Below are 24,189 nucleotides of genomic sequence, written 5' to 3' on the forward strand. Positions count from 1 at the left end.
GTCAAAAAGAAGCAACGCATAGCCATAACCTTCTTTGGACTGTTTGTTCAAATCCTTTGCTTTTGATTCCCACTGATTCCTCTATTCCATTCTTTCTATACCACTACTGTCTTGACCTCTGAACCCAGCTTGCCAACTTGGTGCCCACACCCGCCTGCCTCCTCCCTGGGGTGCATGTATTGATTCGGAATGTGGTCCACATATCTGGGCTCCCACCACTTGGCCCTCTCGTTTGTTCCATTCTTGTGGAATCTGCACTCAGCCCCACCCTCATCTTGGAGTGTATATATCTTTATGTGTATATCACCCTACGGGAGTAGGCATCTTAGCAGACTTCCTTTACTGTGTTGGAACTGCTGGCGCTGACTTCTCATAACCGTTCTGTCTGGGTGCCGCTTGAATTCAGGCGTGATGTGGAGTTCATATGTCAAGGCTGCTGCAAAAGAACTCTTTTATTGAGTGGGAAGTTAGACCAAGTCTTCCAAATGGAAGCATGTTTATAATTCCTTGATCTTTTGCAAAGCCTCTCTTGCCAATAAGATTGTTTCCTCAAAGATGCCTCATTCTTGGCAGTTATTCCAGTTTTCCTCCCTCTCGCGGGACCCATGCTGGGTATTCTCTTAACAGCTTGTCTCCCCGTCTGATCTTCAAGTGGTATTAGAGAAGCTGCAAAAGCCCAGCGTGGGTTTACCTCACAGCCCAGGGATGCCTCGCTTCCCTGCGGATCACGTGACTAGGTATGCCTTTCGAGTTGGCTGTCCTTTTAAAGATCAGAGCAGTGTGGGAGTTTTACCTACTATAACAGCTGCCGGGGATGATACATCTTCAGAGAAACAATATAAATGGCAATAATGGGGGACAGGGTGAGCACTACATCCTCTCTTACTCTTTCGTACCTTCTTTTCTACAGTGATCATGCTCCTGTCAGATTATTTTAAGACATCTTTAAACAGCACAGACTGTCTCTGAAAGAAGGGAAGTAATTCCTCTCCATGCCTTTTCAAATGTCTTTGCACTCTCGGTTATTTCAGGAAGAGTTGACATGAACTCTGATGGCGCCCAGGGGCACCGGTCCTCTCCCTACTCAGTCCATTTTCTGAGTTGACTCTAGGTGAGCCATGAGGTGCCATAGTGAACTGTGTGGTTTTTACCTGGAGAAGTATGTCCCATGGTCCATGCTGCTCCAAGAGCCCAGGGAAGAAGAGAGTGGTCTCAGCTCAGAGGGCGCTGGGTCTGTGAGTGGTGGGGTGTTGTGAGCTGTGTGCAGGTGAAGTGCCACAGAGTTTTCACAGCCTCTCCAGGAGCAGCTTTAGAGGCAGACAGGGAAACACTGTGAGAAGAAACCCAGGACTTGGCATCTGGGGAGAGAAAAGGGCTCACAATAGCTGCTGTAGGATTTCTGCCTTAGAAAAAGTATCTCCAAGGACTTCCCTAGTGGCTCAGACAGCAAAGCGTCTGCCTCCAATGCAGGAAACCTGGGTTCGATTCCTGGGTCGGGAGGATCCCCTGGATAAGGAAATGGCAACCCACTCCAGTACTCTTGCCTGGAAAATCCCTTGGATGGAGGATCCTGGTAGGCTGCAGTCCATGGGGTCGCAAAGAGTTGGACACGACTGAACGACTTCACTTTCACTTTCAAGGCCTCAGATGACCCCATCTCCAGGATTCCTGGGAGAAAGAATTGATTTGGGGCTAAATCTCCAAGATCCTTTTCTAGGTCAGAGTGACTCACCTTGGACTTACTTTTTCTTAACCATGCCTGTGGGAGTGATCTATCTGTCAAGAACTTAGAGTACCTTGCTGCATTGAATTATTGATTCATCTGTCTCTTGACCAGTCTATAAACTCTTTAAGGTTTTTTTGTGGGGAGAGGGAAAGGGCCCATCTAACTTTTTAAAATTATAATTTTTTGAATGGCTAGCACACTTATGTGTTTCAAAAATCAAAATTGTAAAAATAGGTGTGTTTTAGATGTCTCACTTTCACACTGCTGTCTTTTGTATTCTTTCCTGTGTTTTTATGCAAATGAAAGCAAATATAAATATACATGCTGATTTTCCACTTTATCTTAAAAAATAACTGCCTACATATTACCTAGCACTTGTTATTTTTGTTGTTGTTAATGTATCCTGGATATCTTTCTGTATCAGTGCATAAAGAGCTTCCTTACTCTTTTTTTATATTCCTTTATATTGGACTTACCAAGATCCTAAAATCAATAAATTGTTTATTTTGTCTCTTGCATTGTGTACAGTGCCACAATGAATGGCTCTAAACATGTGTCATTTGTTCCTGTGTGGCTTATCTGTAGGATATTCTTAGAAGTGGAATTGTTGGGTTCAGCAGTAAACACATTTACAATCTCTGTATATCCCCAGGATCCAGTGTCCATGGTACTCAGAGACTTTACTCAACAAATAATTTGAGGAAATATGTGGGAAGAACTTTTTCTGGGTTTCTGGCCAGTTCATCCTGTAATCTGTCTCAGAGCTACAATTCTCTAATGTATGTCCAGGGTAAGACATCTATTCTATTAGAGGTAACCTTGTATAAAAAGGGCTTTTGAATATTTTACAAGCAGCCTGGGTGGCTCAAATGGTAAAGCGTCTGCCTACAATGTGGGAGACCTGGGTTCGATCCCTGGGTTGGAAAGATCCTCTGGAGAAGGAAATGGCAACCCACTCCAGTACTCTTGCCTGGAAAATCCCATGGACGGAGGAGCGTGGTAGGCTACAGTCCATGGGGTTGCAAAGAGTTGGACACGACTGAGTGACTTCGCTTTTGAATATTTTTATGACTAGACCCAAAAAAGAACATTTTATGTATGCTTCTGCTGAAGCTTTACAAACACACACACTATTGAACTTAGTAAGAAAGTACATCTCCAAACACCAGTGAATATGTCATATGTCACTTTTATTTGGCTCTGATGACTCTCTGAGTCAGAGTGGGTTCTTTTTCCCTTCTTTCTTCTTTTCTCTCTCCTGCCTTCAATTTTATTTTCTGCCAAATGTTCAGAAAAGTCATCCTATAGACAAAGATGTAAACACCACCTGTTATGACTAATTCACTCTGGTCTCTTCCTGTTTCCACGGCTTGCCACTGCTGAAGTAGTCAGAAGCAGTGCAGAGTACTGAACCAGAAGAGGGAGCCTTCAAATTGTAACTCACTTGTTACCTGCCCAGCACTTGCAGGTTGTCAATTAGGATATTAAGTATGAACTGAGTCTTTGAGTTTGCTGTTACTGTGCTTGGCCATTCGGTTGTGTCCAACTCTTTGCGACGCCATGGACCGTAGCCTGCCAGACTCCTCTGTGCATGAGGATTCTCCAAGCAAGAATACTGGAGTGGATTGGGGGATCTTCCTGACCCAGAAATCGAACCAGGGATACTTGCAAGAGGATACTTTACCAGATGAGCTACCAGGGAATAACTTGTCATTTGGGACCTTAGACATTAAACCTAGACCTGATGGCCCTTCATTTGCTCATCTATAGACTGAGGAAACAGGGCATTATGAGTTGTAAAATATCTTCTACACCTGAGGGTTTTTTTATTTAAAGGGTTAATTTTCCAAGATACTGATCTTGTTTGATCCTTGTTGAGTTTTGTTTTTGACATTTCATAGTTTTCTAGCTCCTACTTCCATGTAAACTTAGGCTTCATTTTTGCCACTTGTCTTTATACATGATAGAAAGATTGGCTTTATTCTGTAATGTCATACAGCATCACTTCTGCCACATTTTTCATCAGCAGGGAGCCCCTAAGTCTGGGCTATATTCAAAGGGAGAATTAGACTCCATCTTGTGATGGGAGGAATATCAAAGAATTTATGGACCTATTTCAGAACTGCCACATCATGTGAATGTAAGGTGTATATCCAGGAGTGGGGGCGGGGAACAGGTCTTTTGAGGCTTATTTCAGAACTTTTTCCTTTACCCTGTTGTAAGACAGAAACTTATAACTAAAATCAGGTGTTTAGATGACATATGAATGTTAAATTTCCAAGCTCCTTCAACTTTTCTTTTATGGGTCATTACATTATGTTCTATAATAGAGAATTTTTACCTTTTCAGTTGGTTTATAAGTCCTGTCCATTTTGTTCTTAAAAGTTTTAGAGATGGGAATTAGAAATTATTGAACCAGTGCTTTTAAATTTTCAGAGCAAACACCTTTTGAAAAGCAATCTTTCGTAGAGCTTCAGTGTATTAAGCAGAGAAAAGCTTAGTTTCCCTGAGTGGACACAGCACCATTCCCCTGAGGTGGCCCTTGAAGTTCTTCTTTGGAGCCTTGGGAATGATCAACTTAGGCCATCTCTTTTATTTTATAAGGTCACAGCCAAGGCCGAAAGAGTTTCAGTGATTTGTCTAAGGTTATGAAAGTTAGTAACCCAGCCAGCAACAGGACCTAGGCTCTTGTTTCCAAGACGGGTGCTTTTTCCATTACTTATTACTTATTTAATTACAAATTATTTGGGATAATTTGGGGTATAGCGTTTTGCATCAGTGTGTCACCAGCAGCAAACCAGCAGCAAAAAAAGCATCATCATTTACTTTCCTGCAACAGGGGGATAAGGATCAAAGACCCAGTTCTCTTGTTGAATGCCTAACCTTCATAGAGACTCCTATTGCTTTTGATGCTGCTCTTGGTACCTGTGCTGACTAACTAGAAGCTACCTTCAGTCTCTTATCCATGTGGCCAGTTTACAATGTCAGTCATCATCTCGGTGATGCGGTTGTGGAAAGCTACATATTACTGGTCTCCAACCAGAGTCAGCCTATGATAACTTCTTGAAAACAGTGAGCTGGTAAATTTTTGCTAATAATCTCACACCCTTATATGGTTATATTATGTGGTTATATGTGGTTATATTATGTGGTTATATTATGTGGTTATATTATGATGGTTATATTATGTGGTTATATTATGTGGTTATATTATGATCCTCACATTTTAAAAAATACACTACCAACCCCCACCATAACCCTTACTCTTCTCACATGGCAGCAAGTATTTTACTTAATGTTTCTAAGCAACCAACTAAAATTGGCAACAGTATATTAAAAGAAAGGGGGAAAAAAAAAAAGAAAGGGAAAATGATTACTGCTTATCAATTTAGCACAGAGTGTTCCTATGTATTGGCTGAATGAAACCTAAATGACAGGTTCACTGATAAGGGTATATTGTGACTTTTTTCTGTGTATTATGATATTCTATATTGCAGAGAAAGCTGTATATGATAGAACAAGATTTGCTGTTCTATTTATAATATCATTTTGAGATTTAATTAATCCTTCATCACCACCGTTATTGATTTTCTCTTTTGAATTAGGTTTTAATAACCATCTGCGAGAACAGGCTGAAAGCCTGTCTCTGGAAACAATGCCTTGATATTCAGGGACATGAGAGCAGCTGTGAGCTGTTATTCTTCCTTTCTTAATAACTGAATGTCACATCCTGTAGTTTGGCTTTCATTCACTAATGTGAGCAAAGGACTCTGCCTTTCTTTGTGACTCAAGTCCCATTAACATAGTACGTTAGCATTCTGCACTACTCTTCAGCCCAAGTTACCTTCCAAACTAAAAATAAATTCCATCTGGGCCTCTGGTTCTAACCTCATCCTCTAATCCTCTCGGCTTTGGCATTACGATTTCTCTTATGTAAGAGTCTCCCCACTCTCAATCTTTGCCAAAATCCAGTTCTCTTACTAACTAAAATTTCTCTCTTCCACCTCAGCGTGATATTAATAAAAATGAGTGGGTATAAAAATGTGTATATATGCTCTGTGAGTGAATAAGTTAATTTATATGTGAATGAGCCTGTTTGTATCTAATAGTGGGTGTTTATAGCCAGGTTGAGAAAGGTGTGTGGGAAGGGATAGGAAAGGGTAAGCCTGGTGAAGAGGAAGAGAAACTGTAGAGGAGCCTCAAAAAGTAATAATAAAACAAGTCTGGTGTTGGAGAGAGGTTCTTTTCTGCAGCTTTCTTTCCCTTTACTAACGATTGCCAAACATAACACCTAACAAATCATTTACAGAGCTATCTCATTTTACTAACTGATGAACTTCTGTCTGATTTGTGCTTAAAGTACAGATTGCTAGAAATGAGATATTTCCATATTTAATATTTAGGTATAAAACTAAATTGTAGAATTAAAGAAGGTTAATCATCTGCTTTATTCACTATATTATCACTGTCTTTGTTCTCTCTAAATCACTGAACTGTGTTCCTCAATGTTATCCTCAGGCTTGCATGTTGGAAATGCAGATTCTTGGGCCCTACCCCAGACCTACTGAATCACAAACTTTAGGGGGCCCAGTTATTTTTGTTTTAGTTCAACAGGGTCTTCAGGTGATTCTGATGTACAGTAAAGTTCAAAAATTATTGCTCTTGAGTATAAGAAATAAGCAGTTCTGTGCTATCTTCTAATGTGAAAGGTTTATTTTAAAAGATACTCTAAAGTTGAAGTTAGTGAGATATCCAAAGATAATGCTTGATTGGGAGAATGAAGAAGGAGGGAAGGAAGAACCTTATAGCTATGTTACTGCTGTGATGACTGTGTTCTCTTAGTGGAAATATATTCTGATTACATTACAGTAATGGAATTACATTTCATTATTGTAGAATTTAGAATCTACAGAATGTTAGTCTATTGGTTTGTAAGTATTCAGTTCAGTGCAGTTCAGTTGCTCAGTCGTGTCCGACTCTTTGCGACCCCATGAATCGCAGCACGCCAGGCCTCCCTGTCCATCACCAACTCCCAGAGTTCACTCAGACTCACATCCATCGAGTCAGTGATGCCATCCAGCCATCTCATCCTCTGTCGTCCCCTTCTCCTCCTGCCCCCAATCCCTCCCAGCATCAGAGTCTTTTCCAATGAGTCAACTCTTCGCATCAGGTGGCCAAAGTACTGGAGTTTCAGCTTTAGCATCATTCCTTCCAAAGAAATCCCAGGGCTGATCTCCTTCAGAATGGACTGGCTGGATCTCCTTGCAGTCCAAGGGACTCTCAAGAGTCTTCTCCAACACCACAGTTCAAAAGCATCAATTCTTCGGTGCTCAGCCTTCTTCACAGTATTAATGCTTGACAAAATATAGTAACCAAAGTAAAATGCTTAGTAGGTGGACTCAGCAGCAGAATGGAAGGGACAGGAATTAATGAGCTGGAATATAGAACAGTGGAAATTACCCAATCTGAACAATAAAGAGAAAATAGATTGGATAGAAACAAAAATGAATCATCTCAGAGACCTGTGGGTAACAGATAGTAACAAAAGATAGTACATTCTTGTCATTGGAGTCTTAGGAGAGAAAGAAGAGGGTAGGCTGAAAAAGTACTCAAAAAGTAGTTGAAAACTTCCCACACTTGGTAAGAGACATGAACCTCTAGGTTCAAGAAGCTGAGCAAATCCCATACAGGGTAAGCCCAAAGAGATCCTCATCAAGTCTTAGCATAATTAGACTTCTAAAAACTAAAGACAACAGCAACAAAATATTGAAAAGTAGCCATAGAAACATGATACCGTTACTGATAGGGGGAAATCTTTCAAATAACAACTTCTTATCAGTAAAGGAGGCCAGAAGGAAGTGGCTGAGAGAACTGCCAACCCCGAATCATATATCCTATACCCAGAATCCTATTGTCAGGAATGGAGAGGATATCAGGACATTCCCAGATGAAGGAAAAAAAAAACAGAATTTGTTGCCAGTAGATGGTCTAAAAGAATGTATTACGGGGTTCCCTGAACAGAAGGGAAACAATGAAAGAAGCAATGTTGAACTCAAGAAGGAACATGATAAGCAAAAAATACAATAGACTTTCTGTCTGTATTATTTTTCTTTTTTTTTTTTCTCAGTGATTTTTTAGGAAATATCTCTAGGTGCTCATCTTTTGTTGTATTTATTTCAGATTTTCCTTCCAACTTGTAACTTACATTTTTGTTAATTCACGGTATCTTTGGTAATCAGAAGTTTTTAATTTTAACATAGTCAAAAGTATCAATTTGTTTATAGTTGTACTTTTTGGTTACACCTGTAAAAAAAGAAACTTCTTTGTCCCAAAAGCAGAAGGATTCTCCTATTCCTAATTTATAAAGTATGTGATAGGGATTCAACTTCATATTTTCCCCATGTGGTTAACCATATTTTCAAATTCTTTGTTTCTTCCAATGATCTGCCATATATTTCATATATTGAACTTTTATGTATGGATGGATATGATTCTGGGTTCTCTATTCCATTGGTTAACTTATCTAATCCTATGTTAGTAAAACACTGTCTTGGTTACTATAACCTCAAAAAAATTTTGAGGGTATAGCAAGGTCCCCTCTTCTTACTCCTGTTTCTTTAGAAATTCTGTAGCTATTCTTGTGCATTTGGTCTCCCATATGACTTTTAGAATAAATAAAGTCCAAAATATTGCTGGGATTTTTTGAAAAATAATTTTATTTATTTATTTATGGCTGTGCCTGGTCTTCGTTGCTGTGCAGGCTTTCTCTAGTTACAGCGAGCGGGGGCTGCCCTCTAGTTCCGGTTCATGAGCTGCTTCTCATGGCGGTGGCTTCCCTCGTTCTGGAGCACAGACTGTAGGGCACGTGGCCTTCACTAGTTATAGTTCCCTGGCTCTAAAGCACAGGCTCAGTAGTCGTGGTGCCCAGTCTATTGCTCCATGGCAAATGGGATCTTCCCAGACCTGGGACTGAACCTGAGTCTTCCTCCCTGGCAGGTGGATTCCTTATGTCTGAATCACCAGGGAAGCCTGGAATTTTATTGAACTGTTTTGAATCTGATGACCAGTTAGGGAAAATTGTCTTCTTTATGATCATCAGCCACAAATGTGGTATTGCTTTCTATTTATTTAGATCTTTTTTTCAATCTGTAAACAAACTTTTAGTATTTTCTCTACGGAGATTTTACAATTTATTTATATTTTTTTAATAGTTTTACACATTTTAAAAACTGTATTTTGTAGTTTGTTGCTGGTGTTAAAAATCCATGCACCTTGCTAAACTCTTAGTTTTTCTATTTTGGATTATTGGCGATATTTGGAGGTTGTTTTGGATTTGTCTGTGTTTATAATTGGGAGAAGGCAATGGCACCCCACTCCAGTACTCTTGCCTGGAAAATCCCATGGATGAAGGAGCCTGGTAGGCTGCAGTCCTTGGGGTCGAGAAGAGTCGGACACGACAGAGCAACTTCACTTTCACTTTTCACTTTCATGCATTTGAGGAGGAAATGGCAACCCACTCCAGTGTTCTTGCCTGGACAATCCCAGGGACGGCAGGGCCTGGTGGGCTGCCGTCTATGGGGTCGCACAGAGTCGGACACGACTGAAGCGACTTAGTGTTTATAATTAAATCATTTGAAAATGATGGTGTTGTTTCATCCTTTCTAATCCTGAGTCTTTAATAAAATTTTATAATAAATGGACAAAGTTGTTTTCAATAAATTACTTATATAAGAAATTGTTAAGTTTATATTCCTTAACTGCAATGGCATAAAACTAGAATAAATAATAGAAATTTAAGCATACTGGCTGAAAAAAATTTTAATAGTTTCCTTAATTTCTATATTTAAGAAATTTAAGACTGAACTTACAGGTTTAGAAAATAGCAACTATTTAATATGAAAGTACTGCATCATAAATTAGAAGAGAAGACTAGAGCTACATTCAAAATAAAAGTCCAGCCTTCAGTATTTTCACTGTGAAATAAAAGAGAGAGAATTAATTGGCTTCCAGTGTTGAACCGCTCCAGGACACAGTCCCCAGAGCTCAATTCTCAGGCTTCTTCTCTGTTTACCCTCTCCTTAGGGATCTCGTTAATCGAGCATTTTTACTATGAGCTATAAACCTTCACAGCTCCCCTGCACTCAAGAGTCATATCTACTCAACATCTGCATTTGGATGTCTCATAAGCATCTTACCTTTAATATGGCCGAAAGAAAACTTTCTGACTCCCACCCACCCCAACCCCTGAAAAAACCCCAAACTTCCTCTAGTGGTCTAGCATCCAGTCCCATCACTTAATGGCAAATAGATGGGGAAACAGTGGAAATAGTGGCTGACTTTATTTTTCTGGGCTCCAAATTCACTGCAGATGGTGATTGTAGCCATGAAATGAAAAGACGCTTACTCCTTGGAAGGAAAGTTATGACCAACCTAGACAGTATATTAAAAAGCAGAGACATTACTTTGCCAACAGAAGTCCGTCTAGTCAAGGCTATGGTTTTTCCAGTGGTCATGTATGGATGTGAGAGTTGGACTGTGAAGAAGGCTGAACACCGAAGAATTGATGCTTTTGAACTGTGATGTTGGAGAAGACTCTCGAGAGTCCCTTGGACTGCAAAGAGATCAGTCCTGGGTGTTCATTGGAAGGACTGATGTTGAAGCTGAAACTCCAATACTTTGGCCACCTGATGCAAAGAGCTGACTCATTTGAAAAGACCCTGATGCTGGGAAAGATTGAGGGCATGAGGAGACGGGCATGACAGAGGATGAGATGATTGGATGGCATCACCGACTCCATGGGCATGGGTTTGGGTGGACACCAGGAGTTGGTGATGGACAGGGAGGCCTGGCTTACTGCGGTTCATGGGGTTGCAAAGAGTCAGACACGACTGAGTGACTGAACTGAACTGAGTGGTCTAGTGTTCTCCATTTCAGTAAATGGGCCCAGTTAATGGTCAAGCTAAATTATCCAAGTCATCTTTGGCTCATCTTTCTTTTAACAAATCCTGGCATTTCTCTGTCTGCTGACATATCTTCCTATCATTCTATATTCAGAATATGTCACAAATCCAACCATTTCTCATCAGTTTACTACTACCACTCAGGCCCAAGCCACCAGCTATCTCTCACCAAGCCTATTGCCTTACCAGGTATTGATAGATATTAAGCTATAGTAAGTGAAATTATTTCGTACAAAAGTTAACAGGTCAGTAGAGTCATATGCATTAGCCCAATAATAGGCTCCAGAATATAGAAGAACTTGATATATGATAAAAGTATCAAAAAACAGTGTGCAGTGATATACTTTTATACATGGTATTCTGAAATGGGGCATTTAGGAAAAAAATACACTTTACATTGCATTGCCTCATAAATTCTAGAAATGATAAAATTTATTGAGCATTTACTGTTTGCTTGGCAATGTGGTAAGTACATCCTTCACATGTACTGCAGTGGGAAAAGAAGCACAGATTAGAAGAGATACATGGTCATCTGCTCTCTAGGTCTCTAGGGAGAGAAGGCTTGGATTACTAATCATAAAAAATTACTAAAGGAATATGTTGATAAATTAAGTAATAGAAGTATTATTTAAATTCTTCTCTGTTTCCAAGACTTGTGGACACAGTTGGGGAAGGAGAAGGTGTGATGAATTGAGAGAGTAGCATTGAAAAATATACTCTACCATATGTAAAACAGATAGCAAGTGGGGATTTGCTATATGACACAGGGAGTTCAAACTTGGCGCTCTGTGACAACCTAGAGGGGTGGCATGAGGTGGGAGGCAGAAGGGAGGTTTAAGAGTGAGGGGACATATGTATACCTGTGGCTGTTTCATGTTGATATATGGCAAAAACCAGCAAAAAAACCAGCACAATATTGTAAAGCAGTTATCCTCCAATTAAAAATGAATAAAAGAAGAAAAATTACTTTTCTGTGTTCAGAAATAAAATTAAAAGACAAACAGATTTTAAAGAAGGTAACAGCAGAAGCAGTATTGTTTTTTAATCTCCCTGAGTCCCTAGTAAAACACACACCACCTCTATAGCAAAATTAAACATCTTGGACATCATTTACTACAGAATTAGCTCATAAAATGTCCCTGTAAACCCCAAAAGATAGCAGGACAAACCACCAGAATCAGAAGATGTAAGCAGAAGGAAGCATCTGGGCTGTTTGACGGACTCAGGATCAAGAGAGCTTTCAAATAAGCAGCAGGTATTCACTGGATAAGGGCTTTCCTGGTGGCTGAGATGGTAAAGGATCTGTCTGCAATGCGGGAGACAAGGGTTTGATCCCTGGGTCGGGAAGATCCCCTGAAGAAGGGAATGGCTATTCATTGGAAAGCTCAGGAGGCCAATTAGAGAACAGAAACTGAAATTGGGAGGGGTTTTGCCAAGAGCAGGTGCATGCAGGTGGCCCATGTCAGGTCTGAACCCAACTAGTACTTCCCTCCAGGCTGGGGGTGGGTGTGGAGGGTATCCTGAGATTACAATCAAATTTGAGCAGCTCTGGGACAATAGCGATTAAAGATAGAGAAAACTGGAATAAAAGTGGAGCAGGGAAGCAGGGCCTGGAATCCCAGAAAGCAAGCTACCATATATTTGAGTTCTACATAAAAACGAAAAAAGGAGAGCTACACCTCCTTCTAAAAATTTGGGGGAAATAATTTCAAATCAAATTGGCTGCAAAATTTATAATTTTTAATTACAAAATTTTATTGTAATAAAAAACAATAATAGCCACTTGAGCAATGAGAGCGCATCAGAAACACATGCCCACAAAAAAAGATAAAATTCTATTTCAAAATGAGCTAAAATTCATTAAGAAAATGATATGACACCTGAAAGAATGCCATAAATTAGAATTGCAAAAAATGAAAACTCAAGTGACAATAAAGGAAATAATTAGAATTTAATTTTAGAAATAAACTGGAAGGAACATAAAAAAAAAAACAAATGTAAAAGCACCTTATGAGACCTAAAAAATGAGAAAATATTTAACATTTAAAAAGAAATGAGGAAAGAGTTATAAAGAAATTGAGAGAAATTAACTAACATTGGAATAGAGCAGGGAGGGGCTGGTAACACTCTATTTCTTGACTGGTTAGTGTTTCACAGGTGTTTGCCTTGCAGTAATCTTTAAGCCATACATTTGTTTTATGAGCTATTTCTGTACTTGTTTTATTTTACCATTATAAGGTTATGAAATGTAACAAAAAGGCCAGTCATTGAACCAGTGGGTATTTGGGGGAAAAGAAAAATACATGAACTGTTCATGCAACTTGATAACAAAGTGCTGAAACTCCAACAGAAAATTGCAGAGAATATAAGTAAGTGACCTACCTATACGATTGACCCTTGAACAACATGGTTTTGAACGGTGTGAGTCCACTTACAGGCTGATTTTTTTTTTTCAATGAATTTCAGTATAGAAGTACTGTACTACGACAGAATCTGTGTTTGGTTGAACTGAGGGTGCAGAAGGCCAACTGTAAAATTATGTGAGGGGTCGGTGCCCAAGTTCTGCACCATTCAAGGAGCAACTATATTCAGAAAGCTAATAATCACTAAAAACATCTCATCTCGCTGAAATAGTCTCTAAAAGACAATTTATAGGAAGGGAGGCGGTGAAAGAAAAATTCTATATTATATCTGTTTTTGTTGTTGTTCAGTCACTAAGTTGTGTCTGACTTCTTTGTGACCCCATGGACTGTAGCCCACCAGGCTCCTCTGTCCATGGGATTTTCCAGACAAGAATACTGGAGTGGCTTGTCATTTCCTTCTCCAAGGGATCTTCCCAGCCCTCTGGAGGTACAGGGATTGAACCTGCATCTCCTGCTTAGCAGGCAGATTCTTTACCACTGAGCCACCTGGGAAGCCCTATATTGTATCTGTAGACAACTTTAAATGGCATGTAATTTTTCTATTGTGGGTGAAATTGGGTAGGGTGACAACAGACTCTCCCAGTAAGTGCCCTTCAGTGTGGTAGGTTTTCCTATTATATGATCCCAAAGTGAATGCAATACAAAGTAATCCATTCGTTCTCTGTTCATGTTGACTTAGCATGGCATTTTTGTAATTTGGAAAAGCTTATGATTAATTGCATTGAATACTTTATCCTTCACAGTGAGAGACCTACCACCAATTTCCCTTGATGTTAGACAAAAACAGCGCATCTCCACAGATCCATTATCATCTGAAATGAAAGCCCCAGTTCTGCCAGAACCCATCCTTCCAGTTCAGCCCAAAACTATGAAAGACTTTCTGTAAGTTTTGGCTCATTGTTACATGTAGACATATAATCAACTGCATGTCGGCACTTCACATAATTTAATATTTTTGTGTGGGAAATTAATTGAACTTATGGCTCATAAGGTATTATAAGAGTGAAGGAACCAAAGACTGGATGTCTTAAGTTGAAGGTGAGAACAAATTAATTAACAGGTAAGGGATAGATAATGTTGCAACAAAAGAAACACTAAATAAGAGAAAATGAATCAAAACAAGCGGAGATGAAGGACTGTGTCCTATTTAAAAAATAAGATTTCATTTACTACATGACCCACAGACCATAGAAGCTACCGTGCTGCTATTAAGTTGGTACAAAAGTAATATTGGTTTCCAGCCATGAATTTTAAATTATTATAAGTAGGCTCAAACACATCGTTATTAATCAAAATAGGAACTATTACAGTTGACACATTTTTCCCAACAAGAAATAAGTTCATTCATTCCTGTAGCAGAAAAGTCCATGCTTCAGAATTCAGCAAACACTTGGAAAGCATTTTCTCCCTCCTGCTGGTTGTGGAGGTGTTTTCCCTGCAAAAAGTTGTCAAGATGCTTGAAGAAGTGATAGTCAGTTGGTAAGAGGTCAGGTGAATATGGCAGACGAGGCAAAACTTCATGGCCTAACTCGTTCACCTTTTGAAACGTTTGTCGTGTGATATGTGGTCAGGTGTTGTCATGGAGAATTGGATCCCTTCTGTTGACCAGTACCAGCTGCAGGTGTTGCAGTTTTCAGCGCATCTCATCAATTTGCTGAGCATACTTCTCAGATGTCTCAGATGTAATGGTTTCGCTGGGATTCCAAAGCTGTAGTGGATCAGACAGGCAGTAGACCCCCAAACAGTGACTATGATCTTTTTCTGGTGCAAGTTTGGCTTTGGGAAGTGCTTTGGAGCATCTTCTCTGTCCAGCCATTGAGCTGGTCATTGCAGTTGTCATATAACGTCCACTTTTCGTCACAGGTCACAATCCAATCAAGAAATGGTTGGTTGCATAGAATAAGAGAAGATGACACTTCAAAACAATGGCTCTTTTTATTTGCAGTCAGCTCACGAGGCATCCATTTATCGAGCTTTTTCACCTTTCCAGTTTGCTTCAAATGCCGAATGACCTTAGAATGGTCAGCGTTGAGTTTTTTGGCAACTTCTCATGTAGTTATAAGAAGAACAGCTTCAATAATGGCTCTCGGTTGGTCATAGTTAACTTCCAATGGCCGGCCACTATGCTCCTCATCTTCAAGGCTCTCATTTCCTTTGCAAAACTTCTTGAACCACTAGTGCACTGTACATTCGTTAGCAGTTCCTGGGCCAGATGTGTTGTTGATGTTGTTAATTGTCTCCACTGCTTTATGACCCATTTTGAACTCGAATACAAAAATTGCTCAAATTAGCTTTTTGTCTAACATCATTTCTGTAGTCTAAAATACAAAATAAACAGCTAGTAATAAAGCAAAAAGACATAAAGCAAGAAATGTGCATTAAAATGATATATAATAGCATAACCACATTTATTTAAGAGTGTATTCCAATATCAAAGGGCAAAGTTCAACAATGCAAAACCATATTTACTTTTTGCACCAACCTAATAATAAAAACCAAATGGATACTCAAAGGACTCAGTGAGAAAGAGAAAGTAGGGACAGAATGTAAACAAAATCTGTCAAGAAATTTGGCTGGAAAGGAAAGAGAGATAATTATAAGGAGCATGTCAAAATGAACTTTTAAAAAATATTTGTTTGTTTATTTTGCCTGTGCTGGGTCTTTGTTGCTGTGCATGGACTTTCTCTCGTTGCAGCACGTGGGGGCTACTTCCTGTGTGTGGTGCACGGGCTCCTTACTGCAGTGGCTTCCCTGGTTGCAGAGCACAGGCTTCAGGCACACGGGCTCAGTGGTTGTGGTGCCTGGGCTTAGTTGTTCTGTGGCATGTGGGATCCTCCCAGACCAGGAATCTAGCTGGCGTCCCCTGCATTGCAAGGTGGATTCACAACCATTGGACCACCAGGGAAGCCCAAAAGTGAACTTTTATAAAAGCAAATAAATGGGAAAGTTGAAGCTGGATTAATATCTTAATCCAATTAAGAATTATAAATTCAGAAACTACATATTTACATTAACTGGAACACATTCCTGTATTCAGCTTCATTATTTCAAGTTGCATGTTGGGTAACACTTATCTGTAAAGAATCAGTGCTGTATTATCTGAATAATGTTTTTATCTGTTGTGGCTAATAAGTGCTTTTATTTTAGGGAAGATGTAGAAAAAGCTAAGTCATCAGGAGATTGGAAAACAGTATATGATTTTTATCTTACAACATTTGATTCTTTTCCAGAACTAAGTGCTGCATTTAAGGTAATAACATGTAAAGCACATTTTTCACTTTTTAAATTTTCCCCCCAAAAGACACTGAATTTACCTCTTTTTCTACCCAATATTGGCTTAAGCAGCTACTTAAGCAAATATAAGTATGTATTAATTCTGAAATTATAGGTATCACAATAATTACTTAAGTGATATCTTAAAAATTGTTTTTATTTGTACTAATGTAATACTTGAGATGGTTAGATAATCTCACTGACTCTATGGACATGAATTTGAGCAAACTCCAGGAGATAGCAGAGAACAGGGAAGCCTGGCATGCTGCAGTCCATGAGATCACAAAGAGTCAAACATGACTTAGCGAATAACAACATTTGACTCCATTCTTCAAGTTTTTAAAAAAGAAATTATTAAAATAATCCTTATGTATTTATTTTTATTTTTAGCAATTTAGCCGTAACAGTTCTTTTATATCATCATACTAATATTACAAATTATGAAGGAATAGTTATGATTCAGATATTACTTAGAATAGTTCTTAAAATGTTATATACACTTAGTTCTTTAATTGAATTTTCAGAAAGATGCCTCTGCCTCTAATACTATTGAAGACTCTGGGATTAATGCTAAATTTGTGAATGCTGTATATGATGCCTTACTTAATACTGTAAGTATCATTTACGAAACATGCAAATCATACAATTGTTTGAGTCTATACTGTACTTGGAAATCAGCCACACAAATGTTGTAAAACTCACCTGTAACATAATTACATAAGGAAGTTTTTTGATAAATTTGGTTGAAATTCTCAGAAAGTTAGATTATTTTTTAATTCTTATATTTTTTTAATTAAAAAGTTTTTCAAATTCCGTAAGAAAAATTTTTAATCTTTTTTTTTAACATAATTTGGTTGTACTTTATAATGAAATGTGGACTGAACTGCTAATTATAACATATAAATGTGTATAAAATGTATGCCATCATTTTATATTGTTAAACATGCTGTTCTTCAGTTTGTGTTAATGATTTAATCTTGTTGATCCAGAGACAGTGAAACTATTTTTCTTTTTCTGTTTTTCACTGTTACATAAAACTGATGGTAATCATTAAACAGCCACCACTGTTTGTGCAGGTTGTACAGTGCACATCCCAGGGGACATTTTCATTGTAATCTTTCAGAAGTGAAATTGAGACCACCATAAACGGCAGTAATTGGTCATCAAGTCCAATTTTAACCACTGAAACAGATCTGTAAATATAAGTAACGTATAAAAGTCACCTAAATATCTAATTGTAATTATTTCATGATTTTCTTTTGCCTACAGCCTCAAGACATTCAGAAGACAGTATTAAAGGGAATCATTAACAGCCTGTTACAAGAATGGAAAGGGTAATTGTGACCAATATTGTAGTTGTAGCTCATCAGTATAGATGGTTAATCTGTATACCTCATCCAACTGTAATATATATGTGTGTGTTTACTCAGACGGAGAGGGCAATGGCACCCCACTCCAGTACTCTTGCCTGGAAAATCCCATGGACGGGGGAGCCTGGTAGGCTGCAGTCCATGGGGTCGCTAAGAGTCAGACATGACTGAGCGACTTCACTTTCACTTTTCCGTTCATGCATTGGAGAAGGAAATGGCAACCCACTCCAGTGTTCTTGCCTGGAGAATCCCAGGGACAGGGAGCCTGGTGGGCTGCCGTCCATGGGGTCGCACAGAGTCGAACACGACAGAAGCGACTTAGGAGCAGCAGCAGTTTTACTTAGAAAAGATTTTAGTTGATATAGTAAAAACATAGAATGAAATTGTAAACCATTTATAACAAAGCTTTTTAACTCGAGACTTATGACTTATTAGGAGGATCCACATGTGAGCCTCAGAGGATCTGTGAATTCTTTAAAACTATATATAAAATTTGTTGTATAGAGATATATGTGCTTTACAAAAATAGGATGGGTGGTTAAATCAGTAACCTAGAATGAAATAATATGAGCATTATCCTTGGGCTTCCGGGTAGCAGGGTAGACATTTCCTTATTTCTAATATAAGGAAACATAAATTTAGCCACTAAAACATTTTTTTTCTGGAACTAAATATTGAATTGTTATGTAAAGAATGGGCAATGTAATTGATAGTGTTTGGAATATGCAGAACACAAAAATACAGTTTTAAAAGTACATATTTTAATTGATATTACTTAAATAACAATTTAAATAATAGCTGCTGTTAAAGCCAAGCAATGCCATTAAATTATAATATAAATGTTTATATTAAGCCCGGTTTGAAAATACCAAACCACAGTTCTTAAATATGTTAAATATACCCTATATATTTTAACATTGTTCCAATTTTCAAAGAAATTTGTGGTTTTTATAGAACATTGAGAAAAGGCAGAATAGTATTAAAAAAGTAAAAATGTAACTGTGCAGTTTTTTTCTAGTTGTCTTTTTAAAACAATTGAAATCATATTATATTTTGCATGTGATTTTTGTCTTAATATTTTCCTAGTTTATCGTTCTAGTAATACTTTTGCATTTTCCTTGAACTTTATGTTTCTGGTTGAATATATAATGCCTCATTGGAGATGAAGAGGAAAAATTAGAATGTCAACAGAATGCTTAGGAGAGTGAGGAAGTCCAGTGATCTGAAACTGCAGGACCCTAGTCCCCTCTGAGCACGCTCCCACAGCTTTCTAACCCCTGCTCCTCAAATGTGTACCTGAGACAGATTAAAATAATTTGATGCAACTTACTTATGAAACGATCATGTGGTCTCTACCCCCAAAATTGTGTTTTATTTTGGACTTATAGTAACAACAACAAGATCTATAGCTTATTGACTGTTTACTATAGGCTAATGACCTTTCAAATGATTTTGCATGTATTTCTCATATTGAATCTTCACTGCAATCCTGTGAAATAGGTAATAGGATTATTTTCACTTCACACTTGAGGAAATTAATTTACAGAGAAGTAAATTGCCTAGGTTAACACAATAAGTGCCTTAGTCATAATTAGAACCCAGGCTGTCTGGCAAAAGAGCCTATGATCTTAACCACCAGTTCTGGACCCAAAGCTGTACACTGAACTAAAATACTAGTGCATAGGACAGGAAGATGGACATTTTAATGGTACAGCTATAAAGTGGGAAAAAAAAAAAACAGGACTCTCTTATCACCAGGAATTTTAATATTTATGAATTGCTTTGATCTTATTAAAATATTTTCAAATATAATTTCTAAAATAAAACAGTAGTCCCATTTAGAAAATAATCTGAAAATTATGTAGACTACTATAGGAAGAAATAGTTTAGATTTTATTTAAACCCAAATAATTTAAATCATTATTCAGTCAGATAATTCTTCCATAGAGGAATATTACTACTAATTTTAAAATTGTATATGTAATATACATACATATAAATTTCAAAATTTAAATACACATGTTATTTATTTATATTTCAGATGATGTGGCTTTACATTTATAAAGGGCGTCTAGTACACTTTAGGCAATGATTTACATTTATGTTTTCAGATTCAAGTCTAGGTTTTAGCTTTTATCAAGTCAGTTCTCACAGAAACATTGATAATTTTTATTAGATGATGTAAGATTAAGCATCTCTGATCAGTTACACTTCTTTCTTTTTCAGTCCACGAACAAAAGATGATCTTAGAGCATATTTTATACTTTTACAGGTAAGAAAGCAAGAACTTAGTTGAAATTGGATAATTCATATTTCAATCTGTACATGTGTAAGTAAAATGATATCCAGTACTAAGTATTATTTTGAGCAGCGTTTTTGATACTTTTTAGATTATAATTACTTTTAATCAGAGAATTAAAGCTATAACAAACAGTGGGAAGCTAAATTATCTCCAGAATTAATATGTTAATTTAGCTCTTGCCTTCCTGCTGTTGAGTTCTGGAACAAACAGAATAAAAGCACTTCTTCCCCCTCCAGTCAACTTCCTTTCTTGTAACTAGTTTTTTAAGGGGGCTTCAAAACTCTTTTTTTGTTTCCCAATTAGTAGGTTTCTAACTTTTCAATAAATATTTAAGCTAGAATTCTAATGGAAAAATCAAAGTGGTTGTTTATGTTTGCTGAAGCAAAGATGATGAACTTTTTCCTCTCAAGAGATACAGATTCATTGATATAAATAAATAAATAAGGTCCAAACAAATGAAAAGTAATTTTAACTTTTATAATTTTTTGAGAAGTATGGTATTCCTATAGCTAGCATACTATATTTGTATTATTCTTCACAGTTTACCAAAGATGGTTGTATAGATTATTGTCTCATTTAAAGATAAGAAAAATTATGTTAAATAAGATATAATGTTTAATTTAATATTATGTCCAATAAAAAAATACGGAAGATATGGGTAGAAGGAAGAGGAGAGAGGAAAAAAGAAAAAGAAGAAAAAGTGGGGGGAAATAGATAAAAAGCAGTTGAGAGATCTAAGAAGAGGAAGGGGAGGTAAAAAGGTAAGAAGAGAAAGACAAAACTGGAAAAAAAAATGAAAATATATGTGAAGATAGTAAAAGCTAGAAAGTTACAACATGAAGCTCAAATTTTTAGGAGAGTGTATTTGATCCTCAGGAAGGCAATGTCATCCCACTCCAGTACTCTTGCCTGGAAAATCCCATGGATGGAGGAGCCTGGTAGGCTGCAGTCCATGGGGTCGCTAAGGGTCGGACATGACTGAGCGACTTCACTTTCAATTTTCACTTTCATGCATTGGAGAAGGAAATGGCAACCCACTCTAGTATTCTTGCCTGGAGAATCACAGGGACAGGGGAGCCTGGGTGGGCTGCAGTCTATGGGGTCGCACAGAGTTGGACATGACTGAAGTGACTTAGCAGCAGCAGCAAGCTCTACACATAAGAGCTATCACTTAGTGAGATTATCAGCTGGGGTCACTCCCTTATTTTGAACCATCCTGACCATAAATCAGGATGGTTTTGAAAACATGTGGTGCTCTTTTCTTTTTTACAATTTCAGTTTATTGTTCAGTAATACTTATTTTTACTATCAAGTTCTGAAATGTACATTGTGAGTTTTAGATTTTGGAAATGTAACTAGAGTTTGTGCTTGGTTTACAAGCTCTCCTTTAACATTTAAAAGTTCTCAGGAGCTGTTAGGTGATTCTCCCCTTGTTCTTTGTGAAATATGCAAATAACTCCTTTCACATTGCAAGTTTCATTACCAGCTTTTATTTTTCTAGCATTCTCTGTCCCTCCCTTTTTTAAATCAAGAGAGAACCAGGTTTTTCTTAATTGGAAAGGAGTGATTCCTTCCATTTATACGAGGCAGTGAGCTAGGTGCTTTATGTTATAGTTTTTTTTTTTTTAATACTCAAAACAACCCCCAAGATAGATATTATCATTCCCATTTTCTAGATGAAGAAGTTGAGCGTCAAAGTTTAAGGAACATTCTTAAGGGCGTATAGTAGTAAGTGGTAGAAGTAGCCCTCAGACCTAAATCTTTCTTAATTCAAAGCCACTGGACCATTGTGGAAATCCAAGTCTCTGTTAATTAAATAATGAAACAAATAGATTCTTATTTTAAAGGATTTCACCTAGTATTTCATAATCTCAAATTTAGTTTTCTGAATTTGCCACTTAGTTCATTAAGCTTAGTGTCTTTCCTTTTACATGTTAACACAATTTTAACACACTTATCTTCAATATCTTTTTCAGAATCCTCAATTTAATAACACATCTACGTATGTCATCTATGCCCACTTGCTACGACAGACAGCCAGCTTAGTGGAAGCTGACCATCATTTCCTAGCTCACTGGTTTAAAAAGTAAATTACTCTATGATATTAAGAACTTTTAATTTTATAATAACATTAAATGTTTTCAGGTCTTTAGAAATGACACAGTGCTTCAGAAGCCAATTACAAGTGTATTGTTTAGTACTACATAGAGGTTATTAAAGATCTGTTTTGTGTGTAAGTAACCATTTTGCTTGTACCTGCTGTTGTTGAGATTTCTGTCCACTGCTTTTGCATTTTATACAGCACATTCCTATCGTTGAACATATAAGCAAGCCATCAATATAATTTATAAAAGTACAGTATTTTTTTTCACAGTACTGTACTTACATTAACAATTACTTTTCCCCATGACTAATACAAGCTAAAGAAGCTAAATTGTCCCAAAATTAATTTTAAATACAATAAGTTCTCATTATTAGCAATAGTTACATTCTATAAAGCTAATGTGAGTACTGAGTTGGTGAATAGTGAACCATTATTCCCACTCAAGAGGGTTAGATTCCTACAAGCCGTTGCTCACATTTCCATCAGCATATCAGTACATAGCCTTACTTTATCTGTGTTTCATTTTAAAGACACCTTATTTGGTAAAATCATTATTTTATTAACATTCAACTCACAGCCAACAAAAGGTGAAGAATCTGCATGCAATGCAGGAGACCCAGATTCAATCCCTGGGTTGGGAAGATCCCCTCTAGAAGAGAATGGCAACCCACTCCAGTATTCTTGCCTGGAAAATTCCGTGGACTGAGGAGCCTGGCAGGCTACAGTTCATGGGGCCACAAAGAGTCAGACACAGCTGAGCAGCTAACACACCGCCAATAGCATCGTAACTCATGTCTGAGCAAAGTTTATTGGACACAAGTCCCTTCTCCGTAAGGCACATCACATCCTTCTTAGGAACACTAGTCAGAACTTTAGAACTTTAACACTAGAGTTAGGGGCAAAATCACAAATGAAAAGCATAAGAATTTGAAAAGCATGACCCAAGTAGATTGCATAAAGAATACTTATTTGCAGTATGAGAGCTAAAACAAGGAGGCAGAGCGTCACCTTATTCAGCCTCAGCAGAAGCAACTCCCGTTTTTTGTTACTCTTTGCACTGCCATGAGATGACCACAGAAGCACCACAATTATTTATTTGGGGTTTAGAATTAAATAGTAGAAAATGGGTGAATTTGCAAATACAGAGTCTATGAATGAAGAGTGACTGAATACTAAAAGCCTTAAAAGTGAAATGTTTAATGCTAACTTTATAGTAATTTTAGTGTTTATTTCTTATTTAATTAAGAAATGATACTTGAGGTAAAATTTTGCATCTTTTCAAATTTGGGGCAATTAAAGAAATAGAATTTGGGGGAATAGTCTAAAATTTTATGCATAAAGGATGAACTTTGATCTCTAACAAATATATTGCCAAAATAGAAAAATGTGAATTTTGATTGGAATTATTTCAAAATCTTTACCAGATTATCCCAGAAGAGGTTCAAACCATTGGTAGAGAGATTGCTGCAATTTATTTCTTTACGCCTGTTTCCTGCAAAACCTGAAGAATTTCCACCTATATCAAAGTGTTCGTGGTGGATCCCGTCAGCATCTAAAGTACTGGCTTTACTTAGTAGGTTTTATTATTCAATCATCTTTACTTTTCTTTTATTAAATATAAGGATATTTCCATAAGGACCTCAAAATACTATAGAGGCATTACGTACATCTTAAATCATTCCTTTGAGGAGGAGAGTTGTAGTAATGTATTTTCTATTTTGCTAATGGATTTCACAATTAATGTATAAGCATGAAAAAGCTTTATGCATTTTATGGAGCAGAATTCTGTTTTATGGCTGTCAACTGCATATGACCTCCTAAGTAGAGGTTCCTAAGAATACATGAACTTATATTCATTCCTGAGTATGCCATTTGCTTACTCCCTTTAGTATACTATTATAATCCTCACCATTCAAGTTTTCTTTTAAAGCAAGTAATTATTGGCTGCATTTTGACCTTAATTTTAAAGCTACCTTCTTCATACAGCACTACAATTGCTTAAAAGAGGAATTTCTAGATAAAGGTTTTCTG

The 24,189-nt window shown here is 37.4% G+C and overlaps 1 protein-coding gene across 2 annotated transcripts in view; it reads left to right on the forward strand.

Moving 5' to 3' along the window:
* HECTD2 (HECT domain E3 ubiquitin protein ligase 2) overlaps window positions 1-24,189 on the forward strand; it is a 74,416-nt gene that overhangs the window by 27,108 nt on the left and 23,119 nt on the right. For both annotated transcript variants that reach the window (XM_059881865.1, NM_001206772.1), the window contains exons 3-9: window positions 13,853-13,991; window positions 16,257-16,359; window positions 16,907-16,993; window positions 17,652-17,716; window positions 19,979-20,024; window positions 22,031-22,140; window positions 23,583-23,731. In XM_059881865.1, the coding sequence (XP_059737848.1) occupies window positions 13,853-13,991; window positions 16,257-16,359; window positions 16,907-16,993; window positions 17,652-17,716; window positions 19,979-20,024; window positions 22,031-22,140; window positions 23,583-23,731 (699 nt within the window). The remainder of the gene's footprint in view (window positions 1-13,852; window positions 13,992-16,256; window positions 16,360-16,906; window positions 16,994-17,651; window positions 17,717-19,978; window positions 20,025-22,030; window positions 22,141-23,582; window positions 23,732-24,189) is intronic.

This window comes from Bos taurus, chromosome 26 (genome assembly GCF_002263795.3).
Source record: "Bos taurus isolate L1 Dominette 01449 registration number 42190680 breed Hereford chromosome 26, ARS-UCD2.0, whole genome shotgun sequence".
NCBI classification, from domain to species: Eukaryota; Metazoa; Chordata; class Mammalia; order Artiodactyla; family Bovidae; genus Bos; species Bos taurus.